The 21192-nt window shown below is 33.6% G+C and overlaps 2 protein-coding genes across 2 annotated transcripts in view; both read left to right on the top strand.

The window, feature by feature from the left end:
- Positions 1-16646: 16646 nt before the first annotated feature.
- On the top strand, positions 16647-17619 carry LOC142338224 (thymidylate kinase-like). The gene has a single exon (XM_075387886.1). The coding sequence runs from the start codon at positions 16719-16721 to the stop codon at positions 17385-17387; it is 669 nt and encodes a 222-aa protein (XP_075244001.1). The 5' UTR covers positions 16647-16718; the 3' UTR covers positions 17388-17619.
- A 94-nt stretch (positions 17620-17713) lies between these two features.
- The window catches only part of LOC142338216 (mitoferrin-1-like), a 44963-nt gene continuing 41484 nt past the window's right edge, over positions 17714-21192 (top strand). The window contains exon 1 of the mRNA XM_075387875.1: positions 17714-18504. Coding sequence (XP_075243990.1) covers positions 18462-18504 — 43 coding nt within the window. The 5' untranslated portion in view covers positions 17714-18461. The remainder of the gene's footprint in view (positions 18505-21192) is intronic.

The following is a 21192-nucleotide window of genomic DNA, read 5'->3' as shown; positions in this document are numbered from 1 at the left end:
GAGTATTTTAGAAGTCCTTTTTTATTGTAGAATTTTGAAGCAGGAAATGAAACTCGTGAAAAATTTTGTTGCTGAACTAAATGAAGAGTGGAGCGAAAAGAGAGTGTTTTTTGTTTATATCGCTCTTTTTTAGAGAGCGAAAAATTGAGGTGTGAAAAAAATTCTGTAAGGGAGCAAAATTTTTTGTTCACGTGCGGCATTTTGAAGCAATTTTTTTCACTTTTTTTGGTTAAGAGGTTTTGTTATTAAACTGTTTTAATTTTAGGCTGGTTTTGGTAGTGGTTTGAAGGTTTCTAAAAATTCATGTAAATTTTATGCTAATTCGGAGGTTTTTCATGAATTTTGCAGATTTTTGGGCTAATTTTTGCGATTTTTTGACGATTGTTTTGCTTTACTGCCTCAAATGTGTATTGAAAAGACTCCTATTCATTGTTACCAATTTTAGATAACAAGTGGTTACAGATTTCTGTACATAAAGCTTTTGTTGAGAAATTTGACAAAAATGGCGAAAATGAAACTATTTTTCTTTTTTTGCAGTTTGTTTTCCGTTTTTTCTGTCTATTATTCTGTCCGTTTTTCTGAGCCTATTATGACTTGTCTATTGTTTTACGGGCATCTGGATACCGTATTGGCTAAAAGAAATGTTTAACATATTTTAGATTTTTTAGATTTCTTCAGATTTTTTAACATATTTTAGCAGATTTGATTTCTTTTTACTTTTTTGTTTCATGTTTTTTTTTCAAGATAATCATAAATTAGTGGAGGCACGTTTTGTCTGATGAGTATTTGGATGGCGTTTAAGTGGTTTTCCGCTTCGAGTCGTTTCCGGAATTCTTCAGGCTAGGTTTTTTTTAAGATCTGTTCACACATTTTCATGATTTTTGAAGTCAAATTAGAGTAGTGATTTTGGTTACGCCGAAACAGGAAATGGAGCGAAAAAGCGAGTGGTTTTGCGGCGTGAAAATTTTTCGCTCTAATTTTAAGTAGAGTTAGAAAACGGTGTTGGAACAAAATTTCGCTTTTTCGCTGGTGGTTTTTTGTTCACATGCGGCAATTTCACGTGCGTTTTACTGTTTTTTTTAATTTTTTGGATCGGATTTTTTAAATGGTTTTCACAATCCGTTCATAGTTCATTCTAGGCCTAGTTTTTTGTTAGAATCAAATTTAAGTTTCTCGTTAGTGGTTTTTTGTTCTCGCTAGATGCATTTTGACATTGATTTTTGGTTTTTTTTCTTGTTTTTTTTCTGATTTTTTTAGAAATGGTTTTCTAGAACTATAACGGACTATGAGTGAATTGGTCCAATTCACTCATAGTCCGTTATAGTTCTAGTTTTTTGTTTAATAAAAAAATTCTTTGAATTGTATGTCAGTACTTGTCTTGCTATCTTTTTGTTCTTTATAGGAAGTAGTTTTGTTCATGTGACATATATATAACCGTTTTAGCCGTTTCTTGTCCAATTGGCCCATTTTTTTCGTCCAATTTGTAATTCGGTTTTTTTGCGGAATTGAATTTTGTTCGATGCTGATTTAATATGAAATCCTCTTGAATTTAATAGCACAGTTGTTTGCGTGACCAACAATGCGATTTAAGTGAAAAATGTGCACAAATTTTAATTTTTTAGTTGATATTTGGCTGTTTCATTTATCACTGATTTTATGGACCTTTGAGAGGACTCATTTTTGAAAATCAGTGCACATAACTTCCTTTCGATTTTTCATACATTGAAAATCTCTCAAACTTGAGGTATTTCTGTTTCTTTTTAGTAATTTAGAAATGACAATCCGATTTTGCCAGTTGTTGTCCAAATTTTTCTCCGTTTTTGTGTTTTGGTTTGAATTACTAGAACATCTGTTTCGCAGCCTCAGGGATTTTCTTTTTGGTTTTTAATAACAGTAATTTTTGGCGTTTTTAAAGTTCAGTAAAAATGTTTTCATAAGTGCAATTTTGAAAATAATTTGATTTTGCGAATGTTTTTAATGTTTCAAATCATCTTTGAACTGTGCCTTAACTTCCTGTATTTGTACAGGAGCATGTCTATGTATTTTTCTACCCGTTGAATGTTAAATAATGAAATTTGTTTTTTTTTGCTTCAATTTTCATCTTAGTTTTCACTCACGAAAATCAAAGTTTTCTGTTTGTTTGTAAAGTTTTATGTTGTGTCAACATTCCTGCTTCTATAGTTTTAGCATTCTTTCAAGACCTATTTTTTTTAGTTTTTGTGGCTTTAACAATTGTTAAAAAAACGTTTGCCCTGTTTCTTGGATGATCACTTTTTTGTTATCATTTTTGATGTTGTTAGCAATTTATTTATTAATAGCCGCCCTCAGCTTCTCAGCCGGCTATTATAGCGCTCCTATTTTTTTTACTTCGTCGAATAAAAAAATGTTTCGCTTTACCTCATTTTGCCGCTCTTTCAACATTTTGCGTGAAATCTTTGACTTCTCTAGGCTGGTTTCTCTCTTCTTTCATTCTGCTAAAAGTGATTTTGAACATCAGTTGCTCAGCAAAGCAATTCAAAATGAACAGAGTCAGTATAAAAATTGAAGTCAGAAATAGAAACGGGATGAACCCATAAAGCCCAATTTTAGATGCCCGCTATTTGAACGTCGTTCCTATAAGTATTAGCTACCTCTCTGTAATGCTTATTGGTATTGATAGTAGCCCCTGTAGCCTCTCTCTAAGAAACAGAAGTAGGTTCAACTACGAAATGCCATCAAAATAAATCGGACTTAAAAATGTTTTTGTAAAAAAATCTCTTTTTTTTCAATATCTATTCTTTCAATCCGAATCATGCTTATTGGAATCAACGGCGGCTATTTTCCGGCAATCTGCCGGGTATGTTTTGTATATTGCAGCACAGATTTTACTGGAATTCCGTTTAAACGTTTTGGCTGATTTTTACTTTTTCAGGAAAATCTTGAGACCTCAGTTTTAGTATTAAACTATTTGATGCCTTTGTGTTATTCTGCTTCTTTTGTCTAATTCTTGAGTAATTCATTTTATGCAATTGTTTGAACTCATTTATCCTAAGATATTTCCTAAGAGACTAGTATGTTCTTTCTGTCTTAATTGCTTTGGCTACTACACAACAAAATCTTGAGTGCTAAACTCTGTCCCTTTTTTGAAAAAAAAATCAGTTTAGTTTCAATATTATCTGCCTTACGATTTCACAACTTGTCTTTTGGGGCGATGAGTCATTTTTTTACAATGTTCTTATTTTTTCCAATGGGTTCAATGCCCAAATGTTTCAATGTTTCTCCTTACGACTACGACAGCGGTGTAAATTTTCCCATTTATCTCTTCTGTTGAAAAAGTTACTGTTTAAAGAGAAAAATTTTTGTTGCGGCTGCAAGTAGGTTAGAGTTGGTTCCAGATTTCGTCGGGCTATACTTTTACCTGACGCAATTGGTTCAAACAGCGTTTTTACCTTACAGCGAACTTGAACAAAATTGTCCTGTGGACTAATTTTTTGTGAGCTAGAGAAATTTTTTGATGTTACGCTGCTTTTTTTGTCTGACATTTTTACTTTGTTAAGTGTTTTTAAGTGATTGGCGCTTATATATAACCGCTTTAGCCGTTTTTCGCCCAGTTGATTCAATTTCCTTTTGTAATTTGTTTTTTTTTGTATAAACAGTTCTTCACTAAAGCTGCATTAATATGTAGCTCTCTAAAATTGATACCACAATATTTTTGAGAGCCTTATAATGCGTTTTAAGTGCAAAATAGTCATATTTTTCTCTATTTTTTTAAAATAGAATTTTTTACTGATTTTTTTGGATGATTGAAAGGACATTTTTCCAAAAAAATTAAATATATGGCAACGACTTCTCAGAATGACTAGAAAATCTTTCTGTTTTAAAGTCTTTCTTTGCTCCCGCAAGGATTTTAATTTTCTTTTATGGATAATTGGTTAAGTTTTTTGCATTCCTTGAAATTCACTGAAAATTTTTTTCATGAATGCCATTTTAACTATGTTTTGACATTTTTTGCAAAATTTTCTGTTGTTTCGAATCTCCGAAAGCAGACTAGAGTTTGGGTAAAAATTGAATACCCATGAATACTAAGTAAAAATTTTCTTGATATTTTCGCAATGTTTTCGCATTATCAATACTTTAAGCCTGTATTATTCTACCAATTGCCACAGACCTAGAGTTTTATCTTCACCGATTTCTTTATATATTAACAATTTTCAGTTTCCTGCTTTTTGTGTTTGATTTTTCAAAAAGTTTTGGTTGGTTTGCGATTGATTTTATATATAATGTAGTACTTGTACTTTCGCGAAATTAATTGTTTGAAAACTTGACTGATTTTTAGTTTTTATTTGATTATTTTTGTGCTAGGATCGCAATAAATTGAATTTTGCTTTCGGGTGTTATTGTTCTTTTTGTCAAGATTTCAAAATATTCGAATTTTTGCAATAGTTTGAATTCATTTTGTCTGCTATCTCCAACAAGAGAGAATTATATCTCATTTTTGTCTTATTTCTTAAGTGCTGTGACGCCAAAAAAATGTTCAGTGTTTTCTTGAGTCCTCTAAATTTTTTTTTGAGTAATGATATTGGATTTCTCAGAATGACACCTGCCTTGTTTTCCGACTGTCTTCTGAGCCATGAATACTAATTAAAAACTTTGTTTTCCTCCTTTTTTGCCCGTTCGATTGTTAGCTTTCAAAATTTGTGAAGTAGTTTTGTTTGTTGTTTTCGCAATTTTTCCGCTTTATCAATACTTTAAGCCCGTATCTTAACAGACCTAGAGTTTTATCTTCACCGATTTCTCTATATATTAACAATTTTCAATTTCCTGCTTTTTGTGTTAGATGTTTCAAAAAAATATTTTTGGTTTCCCATTGATTTTATATATAATGTATTACTTGTACTTTCGTGGAATTAATTCTAGAAAACTTGACTGATTTTTGGTGTGTGATTATTTTTTGTGCCAGGATCGCATTCGGGTGTTACTGCTCTTTTTGTCAAGATTTCAAAATGATTGAATTTTTTGCAATAGTTTGAATTCATTTCGTCTGCTATCTCCAACAAGAGAGAAATATATCTAATGTTTGTCTTAATTCTTAAGTGATGTGACGCCAAAAATTTTTAGTGTTTTCTGGAGTTCTCAATTTTTTTTCTGAATAATGAAGTTTGGTTTCTCAGAATGATACCTGCCTTGTTTTCCGACTGTCTTTTGGGTAGCAGAGTTAATGTCGGCGCTCCGAGTTTTTCAAAAATTTTCATTAGTTCATTCGTGATGACTTTAGCCTAGTCAATTTTTTGAGCCTATAAATCTTTTTCCATCCTATGAATTTCGGGAAATTTTCAACGTTACCAGATATGTAGTGAGTAATTTGAAAGCTTGAGGCATCAAGATATTACAGTAAGTTTTTTTGTCAAAATGGTCTTCAGATTTATATTTTCTAGTTTTTTAGGATGTCTAAATGATGTCGTACTTTTTTTATTTTAGCCGGTTTCCTTGATGTTTATGCTCAAATCTTTGTAGTTATGAATTTTTTACAAAATATTTTCCTAAAATCTGACGAGGTAAAGAATAAATGTTTTAAGACAAAAGATGGTGATTCTGGCTGTGTTTACAATTTTTTAGTGAAATTTGGACGCTTCGAGTTGCTTCCGGATTTCCTACGGCTATGATTTTGAAGCAAATTTTCGCTTGTCCATTTTTGCGCTTTTGTTCTAGAACATTGGTAGCTGAGTGGTTAAGATGTCTGACTGCTCTACTGGAGGTCGAGGGTTCCAACCCCAATCAGGTCCATTTTTGTGCACCAGGAAGCTACGCACCTATATTAAAATGCACCCCGCTTGTTCGAGAGCAATTCATCCGACGCTAGCCGTTTTTTTTTCTTATTTTTAAGCCTATTTTCCTACCAAGGTAAGGAGTACTATCCTTTGAAAGTTCTTGGAACGAAGGTTTTTTGTGAATTGAAGGTTTTCATAAATAGGTCGAATTCTGAATTGAAGTACGCCATCAATGGAATGAAACTACATCTCTGTAGCAGTTGAATAAGGGTATCCTGCTAGATTTCAATGGTTGTTTTTTTTTACCAACATTTCACTTCAGTTAAAAGTTTTGCGATTTACTTTGTGAGAAGGTTTTTTTAATGCAAAACTTGTTCGATTGTTTTTGTGGCATTTATAGGAGCAGTAAAAAATTTATTGTTTTGTTGTATTTGTTGAAAAATATTCGAATTCGAGGCTTACCGTAAATTGTTCAATTCTTTCAACTAACTTTTCAACTCTTCGTAGAGATAAGTAGCCGCCAAACATTTTATCCCATATTTCGAGTAATTAGGCTTTGTTCTCAGCTTTGATTCGATCAAAAGAGGAAGCCATAAGGCTAATGAATTTCCTTTTTCTAATGAGTTGTCGCAACATGAAAATGAAATTTTTTATTTGAGAATTTAATAGAAATTTATCATTTGTCTTTCGTTCTCCTCGCCTTATCTACTAAATAAAGGCATTGAGGAAGCTTTTGTCCTCATTAGGGCTCCCTGAATTGTTTAAAACTTAATTTGTGACTCTAGAAGCGGCTGGAAGTCATGGATTGAAGAGTTTCAAGCAGCATGTAGTTTTATTGTTCTGTCTTTGGCTTCGTTGCAGAAATATGTGATTTCACAGCCAACATCACTGAAAAGTGGAACTTTGGGTCAGGAAATTTGTATATCATGTTTATGACCACTTGAAAGTCCTTTTTAGTCAGCTTTTCATGAAGGCGGATTGAATTGTTTAAATCCTGTTTTTGATGATAAAGTTTTCTGTGAGGGCATAGATTTAAGATTTCAGATGTCTAGTGGTTATGAAAAGCGTCGTTGACGTTTCTGATTATTAAGGGGTAAACTAAGATGTCAATTTGTGTGTAAGATTTAAGCAACGGTTACATAGGTCCTCAGAATATTCACTATCATTTTTGGCTTTGTTTTTTATTGAATTTAACCCTAACTCAGTTAATAGAAAAACGTTTCGAAAAAATGTGACAATCTGTTCTAACAATTCCCAGTTGAGTTTGATTGGTAACAACTATTGGCTTTGCCCTCGTCTCAATGCAATCAGGCCTGGCACGCATTGTTTTCAATTTTGTTTTAGTAAACAGATCCCCATTTTTAGTTCTTTTCTTTTCGTTTCGATGACATTTTTTCCAATACTCCAAAATTTTCTTGCTATCCGTTTTCCGGCAATATTTTGGCTCTGGTTTATTTCAATCTGTAAGATAATTCACCCAGATCATCATTTCATTAGTTTTCAATTCGAATTTAATCTTAGTAGAGTTTTTCCTATGATTCTCGGAGTGTTGTCATTGTGATCAATATGGATTGGTTTTTCGAAGTTATGGTTTGACTGTTTCTTGAACTATTTCATCTATTTCGCTAACCAAATACTGTAGGTAGTGATGGCTTCTTCATTTTATTGTTTGTTTTATTGTTGCCTTCCCTTTGAGAGATATTAGGTTAATTTGTCGTACAGATGCAATCTTTGCTCGTCTTGTAGCAGAATTCGGCTGCAAAAATCTTAGGTTCTTGTGGTTACAAATTTGCGATATTTCTAAATGGACTTTATTCTCTATGTCTATCTTCTATAATGGACTCTCCTGCTTTAGTTAAATGTTTGTGTAGTTTCTTCAGCGCGCCTACAAGCCATCACGAAACACCCTTCTTAACACCCTTTTCACCCTTCTTATCTTTTACCTTTAATCTTTTCGAATTATTGCTCTCCCTTAGCAAATTTTTAATTGCTCTTGAACGAAGTTAACCAATTATTGTTAGCGTGTGGTATAAGTATTATAATTTTACAGGTTTTTACGACTCGAAGACAAGTTTTGGTATTAAACGGCGTTTTTTAGCTGAAGCAATTTAGTTCATGATTGTAGATTTCTTTGGTTTCGAACATTGTCTCTGCTTCTGAAAGTTGATTTCTGTTTTCGAACGTTGGTCTTTAACAGTAGCTTAGTTTGTAATGTATTTTGCAGCAGTTATTAGGATCGATCTGCAGGTAATTCAAGTCCCTCCTACCTGTCAAAACTACAGACCAACAACCTACCTATCAAAACCGTTGCGCCAGCCCCGCAAATACGCTCGACCTACGTTACCCCTTGGGCACCTCTCTGACCCCTGTCAAAACCCGCTGCCTCTTCCCCTCCACTTACCCACCTCCACCTACAACCCCCTCGTTATATCCCCTCCACCACTAACCCCCACCCCTACCCAATACCAACCTACCCCCTGAGCACGTATATAACCCCTGCCTACACCTCCTATCCTCACCAACCATTCCCCCCAAACCTTACCTACCTACGCCTCCACACCTACTTGCAGTCCTAACTAAAAATTGGTTTTTTCTAACAATATATCGCTGTTTTTTTACATTTTCATTTTTTTGAAGTAGCTAAGTTTGGTTGAGTTTTTTTGCACGGCTCTTCGAATTGTTTCCGGTACTTAACCGGCTCTTTTTTTGAAAAATTTTGCTTAACAATTTTTTACTTTTCACTCATTCAGAAGTGTCAGCAGCTAAAATTAAGTGGCGGCTTTTCACTTCTAAAAATCCAATGAGAAGGGCGCTGAAATTGGTGTTATTTTTTCACTTCAAATTGTTTGTGGTGATAGTGTATATAATAACCTCTAATGACGTCATTTGAAGTCCCACTTAGCCAATTTTAGTAACCTCTAATGACGTCTTTTGCGAATTTAGTTACCCTCCCCCGTACTGACCCACTATAACAATATCGCTTCGATTTATTGTCTTTCGATCTCTAGTCCCCACAAGCATGTTCACTTGTATTCGCACCCTGATACACAATAATACTACAAACACTCAAGTTTTGTTCCAGTTTTGATTATGGTCACTCAACATATTAATTTTTGATTCCTCGGTTTGCACTTCTATGACGACTGATTCTTTTCTGATCGAATAATTTAAAGTTTTTTGCATCGCATTTGTTCTATCAGTTTCGTGCTTTTCAAATTCCGATTACCTTTTTTGATTTTAAAAAGAGACAAATGATACAAACCACAGGAGTTTTTGTTCCGTTTTTGATGTAATGTGGTTATGTTGATTATATTGCTTTTGCTAAATTTTTGATTATAAAGGGCATCTGTCAATCATCTTTATTAGGAAGCCTTGCGACATTTTTATAAAGAATTGTGAAGCATTTATGCTTTCAACTTTTCTTCTGGAGAGATGAATTGCCATGATTAAAACTCCATGCAAGCTAATACAAATCAACTAAATGTTTTCAGATGGTTGAAAAAGTTAATTTGCACGGTGGAGCACTACGGGGTGCTTTTCGGGTATTGTAAGTGTTATCGGTATGACAATAGAACACAGTTATTCCCCAGTAGGTTAGCACTTTTCGTACAGTTGATTTGCTATCATGGTCATTAGACATTTTATGATGCATATATCCCGGTATCTCCTAATTTGTTGTGACTCTCAAATTGATGATTTGGGGTAGTGTAGCTTAACCTCATTGCTATCTAAACTACCATGCTGTGTCTCAGACTAATTGCCGTCTGGCGCCCAGGAAAATGCGAATTGATTTCTCAAATGCAAATCAAATTGTTTCCCTTTTCAGATCTGATTTTAATGGCATCACGGAAATGGGCATCACAACAAGCGGAGGATTGTTGGAGTAGCCTCCAATTACGAAATGCTATAACCAAATTTGGATTTGGATGCATGGAATAGAATTTTTCCGCTTACCTGGAAAACTGTTGGCAGTTTAAGCCAAGACAACACAGAAATGTTTTTGTATTGACTACAAAGCGTTTAAAACGGCACTGCTTATGTCTAGACAAAAGGTGGTGGCCTGACAATGTATATGCAAAAATGTATGTGCTCCACAGAAGCATCCACATTTGTATCTATTCCATTTTTAAACTTCTGAACCTCAAAATGCATATTCCAGTTCAAAATTCAATTGCTAAACTCGTATTCTTTGATGTAACATTTATTATAAACGATGAAAACGATTCTGTTGATAAGTTTCAGTTATTTCACTTTTTCATTTTTGTCACCATTATTTATCTATTTGCATATCGCTGAAAAAATTTACATGAATATCAATTTTAATCAATATTACTCTTTTACTAGATTTTTGGGAATTGAATGGTACTGAATAAAGCACACTATGCTGTGCAACGCTCACCTTAAATCAACTTAAAGTTCAAAACTCTTCAAAAATTTTGCAAAATTCTTGAGAGCGATCTCGCAAACTCTTATAATGATTTCGTGAAAGCATGACATCAGAATTTTCATCTCTTCTGAGGAAGTCAAGACAAAGTGAAACCTGGTCGTTCCAACGCTTTTACTGGCATAAAGAACGATGGAGCGTGTCATGAACTTCACATGGCCATCGAGAGCTTGCCATTCGTATGGATTGGCAGGTGTAATATGATGTTTAATTGCTCTCGAACGAAGTTTGAAACAATTATTGTAACTTATGCGTCTTTTTACGACTTGAGTATTGGTTTTCTTGAATTTTTTTACTGCTCGAGGAGCAATTTTTGTTTTCTTGAGGTTTTTTGCCGAAAATACTATTTAACAAGGATGCGTTGATCTAAAGCGAGAATGAGTAAAATTGACATGTGAACTAATTTTTTCTGAGCGAGAGAAGTTTTTGTTCATGCACTGCGTTAAATGAATGACTCTGAAAAGTGTTTTTCAAAGAATAGCGCATTATAGATAACAGTTTTTAGTCAACTAGGTCAAATTTTTTGCTTTTGATTTTATAAATACTATTCCAATTATTGCAGATTTTTGAATTTTTCTCATTTTTTTTATCAGAACATTACTTGGTTTTGATGGATTTACATCGAAAAAGTTTTGGGGCCAGGTTGTTGTAATAAACGAGTATTTATTCCTTTGAGTTTTATACTATTTTCTTTGTCTTTTTTTGTCTAATTTAATTCTTTTTGTGCAATAAAATTTGTTGCTCTGAGACCAGAAAAAATTAGTTTTCTGTAGAGTCCTAATATTCAGTTTTCAATTTTTGAATAAATTGTCCAGTTGTCGAGTTTATCATTATTTGTTCATTCTCACAATCAGCCATTTTTCGACGTTACCAGTTATACTTCTAGTAATAGATTTTTTGCGGTATCGAGATATCACTAAGTTTTCTTTTGTCAAAATTGTGCCTGAAGATTTCACTCCGTGCTGCATTTTTCTATAGAGTTTTTGATTGATGTCGTATTTTCCTTTATGTTAGCTTTTTTTTAATTGATTTTTTTTTGGCGAAACACAGGCTATGACGCCATTAAACACATAAGTGCTCTAAAATATTAACTCTTTCCAATTGCGCATTCCTTTGATGCCAAAGACTCGATATCGGTTTTTAATTAAAAAGATTGGGCAACAAAAAGACAAAGAGATGCAAAGCAAAAAATATTTTTTAAAGACTTATTTTCAATATCATGAACGTTTTAAGCTGTAAATTGAAATATTCAATTATGCTTGTTTATTCCCCAATTGCAGCCACCGAGACCGGCCACTAACCAGAATTGGTCATACGTTCAAGGAAAGAACTTCAAATACCGACAAACGTTAATTTGCAAAAATCTGTTGTCGAAGCTAATAAAACTTTAATCAATTCACGATAGATATCTCCCAATGAGCCTTTTTTAACGCTAAGATGTGATATATGACCTGTTAATGAGACTAGGTAAAAAAAGACAAAAAGAACAGAAGATGAAAAATTTAATAGAATTCCTGTACTTTTCTTGAAATTTTGAAGTTATGAAATTTATCAGCTAACAACTGAAATCAGTGAATAGGCTCATGTGTTCCTCCATAACAAGCCATTGAAATCTCTTTTTTCCGAAATTCCATTTGACTGCAAGGAAAAGGCAATTAAAGACAAAGTGAAAAAATTCTAGAAAACGGTGTCGAAGCGCTTGAAACTATAATCCATTCCTAGGAAGATCTTATGTTAAATGGTGCCTAATTTTTGAACTAGAAGAAATTTATGAGTGCCCTCTCAACAAATTAATAATGTAAAACCAGAAAAAAAACCTGAAAAAAAACCTCTAAATATCAAAATTTTTGCGTAACTATTACCGAAGCCAGAAAATTTTTTCAAGCTTCCTCAATAGACTAATTTTTTTAATTGTAGAATCTGCATTCTCTATGTGCTGACACTAAGCCAGCGGTTGACCAAAGAAAGGGACAGAATAGTGGCAAAGCTGCGTAATCCATTGTTTATTTTGAAAACATGATTTTTAAAGTCAAAACGACTAAGCTTTCGACTAAAAATAAATTATTATCTTGCAATTGTTTATGAAGCCAATTGGACCCGTCAGTAGTGAGCCTCGATGTTCTGTTCTGTAATAAACATAAAAAGTGCAATAGTTTGTTTGGAAAAAAAGACGGACACTGATTACAATCCGGATTAGTTTTGGATTTTAGAATTCGACGATCAGACCAAAGCTAGCCATGCTATTACTGTTCGTTCATTAGGATGCAGCAATCATCCCAATGTAGTGGTTATAGGTTATATGACAAAAATTTCAATTATCAGAGAAAATGCTGCTGTTGATATAATAATCGAATTAAATTAGCTAAAACTGGCAAAATGTCAAACCCAGAAAACTTTCAAAGAAAGCGCAGAAATAAATTAGCCCTCTCTTCAGGTGAAGCAAATTGTGTATGCTTTTTTAGGTGTTCAATTTCGGCAAATTAACGAAAGGTGACTAAAAAAGCTTGCATTTTTCCATGAAAAAAGGCTGATTTTTTAAAATATGTAACAAACATTTGAGCCGAAAAATTAGATGCAAATTTTTATCAACACTCTTCTATCTTTAGAAAACAAACCAACAATACTTTTTAAAACAGTTTTAACGAATTTTAGCAAAACTATACCATTCACAGCTCTTTACGATGAAAAAATATCGATCGGCCATAATTGACTGAACAAAAAACCCCATTTGATTATATAGTTCCTCCCCCGCTAAAACATTTAGTATTATTCCAAAAGTGAATTTTTCTACTGGATGCAAGCAGGCTCCAAAGCGACATCTTTTTGAAAGACGTTTTAGAAAGTAATATTGTGAGTGTAGTGATGTTTTATTCAGAAATATTGGAAGATTTTTGCCATTGAAACTTTCAATCTGAGGTAGTCGAACTGTTACGGTTTGTTCGAAATGTCCTGAATTTTTGCTTTCAGTGGGTATTCTCGATAGAGACGAAACAAGCCTACTAAAAGCTCATTTTTGCCGTTGTTGAAAAGCGTATAAAACATTTGTTAAATTTTTGATTTTCCTACTTGTTCCGAAATTTTGAAAATTAGAGGAATCGAAATTTTATTTTTGTCCATGTTCCTTCAGTGTTGAAACACTTCAATGGAAGCGAATCGGCTCAATCAAATTAATTATGCGTACCCCAGTCAAAAACAACACCATGTTTAGTGAAAATTTTTTGCTACCAAACAGTTAAATTTGCTTTGTAATATAAACGTCAGACTCAATTTTTAGCCATTGGCTTAGGAAAATAGAATTAATTTATTAGATGCGTCAATTTTTAACTGAGGAGTGTCCAAGACAATAAAAAATATTTAAAACTCAAATAGATGACACAGATTACAAATAATTGTTCATTTTGGTTAGAAAAGATTTATCCCTGATATGTTAGGTTGTTGATTTCCCGATTTTTTAGATTGCCTAGTCCGCCTTCATCTTTATTGCATGGCAACTAAATTTTTTTGGAGAGCTAACAGTTCTAGCTGTAGCGTTATTAACTTCAAAATCCTCCTATCGAATTTCGTCACCATTTCAGTCTTACTGTCTTTTTTTGAACAGTTGATTAAAAGTTTGGATTTGCAGTAATATTTGTCTACTTGTTCCTATTCATAACTTGTTGCCTCTTAGAAGTTTTTTGAACGGCTCTTTTGAACAGAAAGGACAACTGAGCGCAGAGCAAACAAGGAGGCGCGCTAATGTGCTGTGGCACAATGTTCTGAACCCGATTATCCACAGTCTTAGCTTAGATGTCTACCAATTGAAGAGATAGATAGAGTCCTTCAAAAAAAGGAGTTGAATTTTTATTTAGACTTTGACAATTTTTGTAGGGTTAGTAACAGTGAGATTAAAATTCTTCATTTCAATAGAAGAAAATCCAAAACAATCGAAACGACTGTCGAGAAAACATCAAATATAAAACGGTTTTATCAAGTAAACATTTAATTTTACCAAACCTTAAAATATGAGATCGAGCTCTTTCCCATTTTCAAACCAAATCCTAATCATTTATGGTTTTTAAGTACCAGCTGCATTATTATCGAGGTTGCGTAACAGCATATGCTTAATTCCGATTAGAATTGTGTTCTAAGTTTAAGTTTTAATAGAGTGCACAAGACAATAAAATAGCCTCTGCACTCGTAAGTCTAATTCGAGAATTCAAATTCCGACCAAAGTTTAGATTGAGGTCTCCCATTTCAGCTTATCAAGAAGTAAGTCATGAGTGAGGTAATTCATGTTTGCTATTGGAATGCATCAATAAAACTTCAATTGACATCTTTACAGCCGAGAATTTGACCAAACTAACACCAATGTATGTGGTTAACCGGAAATTTAAGAAATTTAAAATTCAAAAAAACTAAGTCTTCAGAAACAAACGGCCTTTTGCTCATTAAAATGAGCAATAAATTGGAAACACTAACTAACTTGTGTTATTCTTTACGCGAAGGCTCAGTAGACCTGTTATTTTTGTGGCTAAGAGACAGGTCAATAACGAACAACATTTACTTGCAAAAAGCAAGAAGTTCACACTTCTATTAAAGCACACAAGCAATAAAAAATGAATGAGTTTAAAGAGCTTAACGAAGAAATAACAAATTTGTTTCAGAACTCCGAGTTCTGTTATTTTTTAACAGTTTGTGTGAGGCATAAAAACTTAGCTATGAACTCGAAGCATTTATAAGGTTCATTTATGTGACTATGTCAGTCAGTGAGAATAATCGCTACTCGGGAGGTGATACCTTGATAAAACGATAGGAATAACAGTTATTGACAAAATACAAAAAATCACTAAATTTTTGCGAAAATAAATCGCTTTAAAGTTTTGACTAGCATAAACTATTATCCTACAGGTTCTTTTTGACCTCTCGAGTAACTATATTGAGACATTGTCAGTATTGAGAATCATTAACACAAAGAACAAAAAACGAACAAAGACAAAATATATAATGAATACATAGAATGAAGGTCAAAAAATCAATAGTTTTCTTTAGACTAATTCAGACAGCAGTATTTATGGTGCATTAAAAGACATGCACCTTCTTTGGTAAGATTTGTCGGAAAGTAATGAGAAAATACACAAACAGATTTCAAATGACCGCACGTGAAAAAATCGCTCTGAAAACCGAAGACTATTTATTCAAGTCCAAATCTGTTTCAATCATAAAAGGCAAGATGAGACCAATAATAGCCAGTTTACCACTTGACGTTTACTAAAACACGGACATTTTGAAAATATTGACATAGTTGAGCAAAATTGACCAAGAAATTACCAAAAATTGCCACAAATTTGAGCAAAATGGCATTTAAAACTCGATTATTCTGAAGAAAAAAATTTTCAAAACGCTTAAGTTCTATTTTCTGCGCTTGGCTTGTTTTTTTTATCTTGTGATACCACTCAGAGCTTCATGATAATTAATTCTGCGCTTGGTTAGTTTTGTTTTCTTGTGATACCGCTCAGAGTTTCATGATAATTCGATCTGCCAAAATTCACTGACCAAAAATAAACCCAGTTGAGCATATAGTCCCTGCCCCAAGTAATGGTAAATATAGGATTCAAGTCCCACTAAACCGGGGGGCAGAGCCCATACTTGATATTGATATTCTGTGACGATTTTTACAGATTTTTATGTACATTTTGTAACGCATTAGACGACAAAAGACAGTTTCAGCAACTACCTACAGTTATTTTTATTTGAAGCCCCATTTTCTACCTTATTCAGTAAAAATTTGTAAACGCATGTAGGAACGAAAGCTTTAAAATTGTTCAGAAATGGTTTTGTTTCTTTTTTGTCCATATTCTTGTAATTTTGCCTTACCGTAGAGTGCCCAAATATTGATGTTTATAAAAGTTTAGTTTCCTTAAGTAGAACTGACGGCTTAATAATGTTTAAATGAAAATAGAATCCTGTTTGAATCCTTTTAATTTAATAATCAAACGTTGAATAAAACACTGCTTTGGTTTCAGAAGTTTGTGGGCGTGAGGGATTGTAACATTGTGAAATTGCATATTTCTAAGCCTCCTCCTTAAACCTTAAAAATTTATTGATAAATGGCATATAGAGTACTTATGTATAAATTTTTGTGCCTGTAACAGGAACTTATTTAATTTTATCATGTGCAGAATTAATTGGGCAGACTTTTGTTTGCGATTTATTTTACTAGTTGGAATTAAAAGGGTCAAATTGAGGAACTATGGGAATTGCATCAATTTCTAATGCCAGTTTTTGTAGTTTTCATAGAACAATTTTCGATTCTTCACTTTCTTGAATTCAAGCCAAAACAGACTCAGAGAGGTACTGGAATTTTTAAAAATAATTTTATGTATTTTACTCATTGTGTTGGTGAGACTTTAGGAATCTATTCTATGTAAACTGGGGAGAGCATTATTCAAAGCGATTCACGTTTCTCATATTCGAGTTTCTCAAGTTTGAATGAGTTTCAGGTACTTGTTTGTTTGTGAAGCTCGTGGCTGACATTACGGCTGCAAACAATGGTTACCGGGTCACAAAATGTACAACGAGGCGCTCTCATTGTCTTTGAAGGCCTCGACCGGGTCGGGAAATCAACACAGGCTCAGAAACTATTGAGAAGAATTGAAGAAAGTGGTAAGAAAGCCGAATTAATGAAGTTCCCAGACAGGTCAACCCACATTGGCAAAAGCATCAACGATTACCTCACAAATTCGTCATCGAAGCTCAATGATCGTGCTATACATTTGCTATTCTCAGCTAATCGTTGGGAAAAAATTGATGAAATGGAGCAAAAATTGAAAAGTGGAATTAGTTTAATTGTAGATAGGTATGCATTTTCGGGTGCTGCCTACACTTGTGCCAAGCCGGGTTTCTCAATGCCTTGGTGCATGAATCCAGATCGAGGTTTGCTTAAACCGGATTTGGTTCTTTTCATGATGCTGAATCCAGATAAGGCAAAATCTCGTGGTGATTATGGTGCGGAAAGATATGAAAAAGTGGACTTCCAAAAACAAGTTCTTGAAAATTTCATGCTGCTGAAAGACGATTATTGGGAAGTTGTTGATGCTGATAATTCTATAGAGTCTATTCATGAACAAATCGTGCGGAAATATCAACATATTGTAGATTGCGGAACACTTGATGATCGAGAACTGAACAAACTATGGATTGAAGACAAACAATTGTAAAATTGACAAAGAAGATAAAAGGAATTGTGGAAGATTTCAATGAGATTCATGTATGCCTTTGTCTGATTAATTTCAACTTTTCAAAGCGATAGAAAATTTTAATGTGTATTTCTAGTTTTCTTTGTATGCTACTTCCTTTTGCTGCTCCTTAATTCTTGTGTTTCTTTGTTTTCTTGTTGTGAATTTGACTTAAATTTCTTTTCTTAGTAAGGAACTGTGATTACCTTTTCAATTACTCTTGTCTCGATTTAGATTTGACCGACTTGATTATTTTTGGTGGTGTTCAACTTGTTCAAAACAATAAAGTTTTGAGCCATTTTTCAGGTAGACTTGGCGTGTATGTGTGCGTGCGTGCGTGTGTAACCTGTATTGAGCGTTTATTATCATTTGCTCTATCTCACGTGTGCGCAGTATTTGATAGTTATTTATATAGTCTGTCATAATGCACGCATAGAAGGCCGGACAAGTCGCAACCACATTCAAAAACGACATTTAAACCGATTCTACGAGAATACTTCAGACTCTGATTGAAAAGAATTTCGAATTAAAGATCTGTCGAGATTTGCGTGATCTTAAATCAATTTGACTCTTATCTGTATTCTGTTTGTTTCTCGTAGTAACTAGATTTCACTACTACTTCTAGCAAGTATTACGATAGTTGGTGTTTCTCGATTTCAACTGCAGTGTTTCTGATATTGGGTATCAAAGTGAGATTTCTCGCTTTACTTCCGAATACACATTGTTCGAAGTTGAATATCAGAAGTTTTCTTACACAGCTAGATTAATATTTTACAGCTATAGTATTTGTCATCATAGCCATTATTGTCTCTGGAATTAAACTGCGATATTTTGTGAAAATCGTCCATCTTCGTTAGACAAATCCCCTTTTGTGGAAAAGGCTTGTTTCAACCGAACTCAAAATAGTTCCATCAAAGCTATTGACAGCTGTTAATATTTGTGGAGTGGAGTTTCCGATCGCTACGCTAGCTTGTATCTCAGATTCATCCAATTTCAGCCAGGAGTGCAAATTGGTTCGCTTTTTGAGAGTGGTATACTGAGTGCAGTTTTGCGTGGATGAAGCTGCCGTCTCCGCAATTGGTTGAGTCTACCTCAAATGGTAAGTTCATCTCATGAGATCACACCAAAAACGTCTCAACTAGAGCAGCTGAAAATTATAATTTTGATGTTATGGTAATTTTTTCTAATGTTTTTTGATAGCTGAGATAGATATAGCTGAGCGGAAATTTTACTGATCATGTTTGTTATAAGAAAAGTAAAATTGCAAAAAAAATTCATAACTTTGAGCCTTTTTCTCTTGGATAAATGAGAAATTTGAGAAGGTAGCGGAGGATTGACTGACCGGTCTAGTATAATAAAACTCCCCAAATCTCTATTAAGGAAAGCGCCTTGTAACAACAAAATGTGCTAAAATATTGTCGCATATATTGTGTGTTTCATAGCAGCCGTCAGCCTTTCAACAGCTATTGTTTAGGCGCTCTCCTTTTTTTTGTATTCAATATCTTAATTTTCATGAATTTTGAAGTCAAATCAAAGAGATTTTTGTCACGGCGAAACAGAAAATGAAGCGAAAAACCATGGTTTTGCGGCGTGAAATTTGTTGTCTCTAATTTAAAAGTAGAGTGAGAAAACACTGTTTGAACAAAAACTCGCTTTCTTGGTATTTTTTTTTGCTCACATGCGGCAATATGCCTGATTTTTACTGTTTTTTAAAATCTTCTATCGGATTTTTTTCTATATGATTTTCCCAATCCTTTCATAGTCCTTTCTAGGTTTAGTTTTTTGTTTCGTCAATGACATTTCGAGTTATAGATTAGGACTTGTCCTGCTATGTTTATTCAATTCGCTTTACCTCTTGATCACCTTTTTCCTTTCAGAAAGTCACGATTTTCACTTTTAACTCCTGACATACCCCACTCACTGTTGCAACTGAACTGATTTAACATTTTTCACCAAAAACGTCTAAAACTAGAGCAGCTGAAAATTATAATTTTGCTATTATGGTAATTTGTTCTAATGGTTTTGATAGCTGCGATAGATATAGCTGAGCGGAAATTTTACTGATCATGTTTGTTATAAGAAAAGTCAAATTGCAAAAAAATTCATAACTTTGAGCCTTTTCCTCTTGGATAAATGAGAAATTTGAGAAGGTTAGCGGAGGATTGACTGACCGGTCTAGTATAATAAAACTCCCCAAATCTCTATTAAGGAAAGCGCCATGTAACAACAAAATGTACTAAAATATTGTCGCATATATTGTGTGTTTCATAGCAGCCGTCAGCCTTTCAACAGCTATTGTTTAGGCGCTCTCCTTTTTTTCTATTCAATATCTTAATTTTCATGAATTTTGAAGTCAAATCAAACAGATTGTTGTCACGGCGAAACAGAAAATGAAGCGAAAAACCATGGTTTTGCGGCGTGAAATTTGTTGTCTCTAATTTAAAAGTAGAGTGAGAAAACACTGTTTGAACAAAAACTCGCTTTCTTGGTATTTTTTTGCTCACATGCGGCAATTTGCCTGATTTTTACTGTTTTTTAAAATCTATGGGATTTGTTTCTATATGATTTTCCCAATCCTTTCATAGTCCTTTCTAGGTTTAGTTGTTTGTTTCGTCAATGACATTTCGAGTTATGGATTAGGACTTGTCCTGCTATGTTTATTCAATTCGCTTTACCTCTTGATCACTTTTTTCCTTTCAGAAAGTCACGATTTTCACTTTTGACTCCTGACATACCCCACTCACTTAACTTTTTTCACACAATAGATTTACGCATTGTACTGGATGAAGTCGTGGTCAAAATAGCAAAGTTAAAAGAGCAGGGATAAACCGATGAAGCTGGAACATTAATAAAGTGATAGTGCATTAGGTTATCGAATTTCATCAGAGTGCTTGCTAGCTGGTATTAGCATTAATCTTAAAAAAAGTTAAGAAGCTAAATTAAGTAGTTTTTTTAACTCGAACTGAAACTGCACATCAAATTAGAACACTTCTTTGACACTTCGAAAAATTCTCTCAATTTCTATTGCCTTCTTTCCATTTCTGTTTCAATCGCGATGTGCCTTAACGGCTGTTTCTCACCGGCAATTTGTTGGCTATCTTTCTATTGTTGATTGGTCATTTATATAATTTGTATAATTTTGAGTTATTATCTGGAATTTCTACAAAACAAAAAACTTTGCAGAAGCTTAGAATGGAACACATTGTTAAGTCATTAAAAGCCACCTGGTTTTCAAGCCATTAAGGAAGCTGGGTCGTATTTGTTTGCACATAATGTTCACACTTATCTAAAGATTTTATTTAACACATAGAAATTGAAGTTGGTAGCCTATTGCAGACTGTTAGTTTAATCAGAATTTTAAGGAACCAGCATAGATTTTGTCTTCAAGAATTGTTCTGTACATTGTTTGCCAAAAACATTGTTCAAGAAAATTTATTGTTTCTCTATTTCAACAGCAGTGTCTGTGATAATGGGTATCAAATTAAATTCTGTTGGTGTACTTCTCGTTTTTTTGCACATAATGTTCCCACTCTCTCATCTATAAATTTTTTTAAATTGGTAGTCTGTTTCAAACTGTTAGATTAAAGAGAATTTTAAATTCACCAAAAAGCCTTGTCCAACAAAGAAAATCAAGGTTTCTCTTTCAAGAGCAGTGTTTCCAATAATGGGTATCAAATAGTTTCGTTTTTTTTTTAACTTCCGGATACTCCTTGTTGGATCGGAAGAACATCAGAATTTCACACAGCTGGATTATTACATCACAACTATGTATCCGCACACAATGTTT

The sequence above is a fragment of the Convolutriloba macropyga genome, chromosome 1 (assembly GCF_964194025.1).
Source record: "Convolutriloba macropyga chromosome 1, txConMacr16.3, whole genome shotgun sequence".
Classification (NCBI taxonomy): Eukaryota; Metazoa; Xenacoelomorpha; order Acoela; family Convolutidae; genus Convolutriloba; species Convolutriloba macropyga.
Note: the sequence above shows the minus strand (reverse complement) of the source record. Positions and strands in the feature narration are given on the sequence as shown.

What these genes read in the sequence shown, in the direction of transcription:
- LOC142338224 (XM_075387886.1), top strand. Translation starts at nt 16,719, where the DNA reads ATGGTTACCGGGTCACAAAATGTACAACGAGGCGCTCTCATTGTCTTT.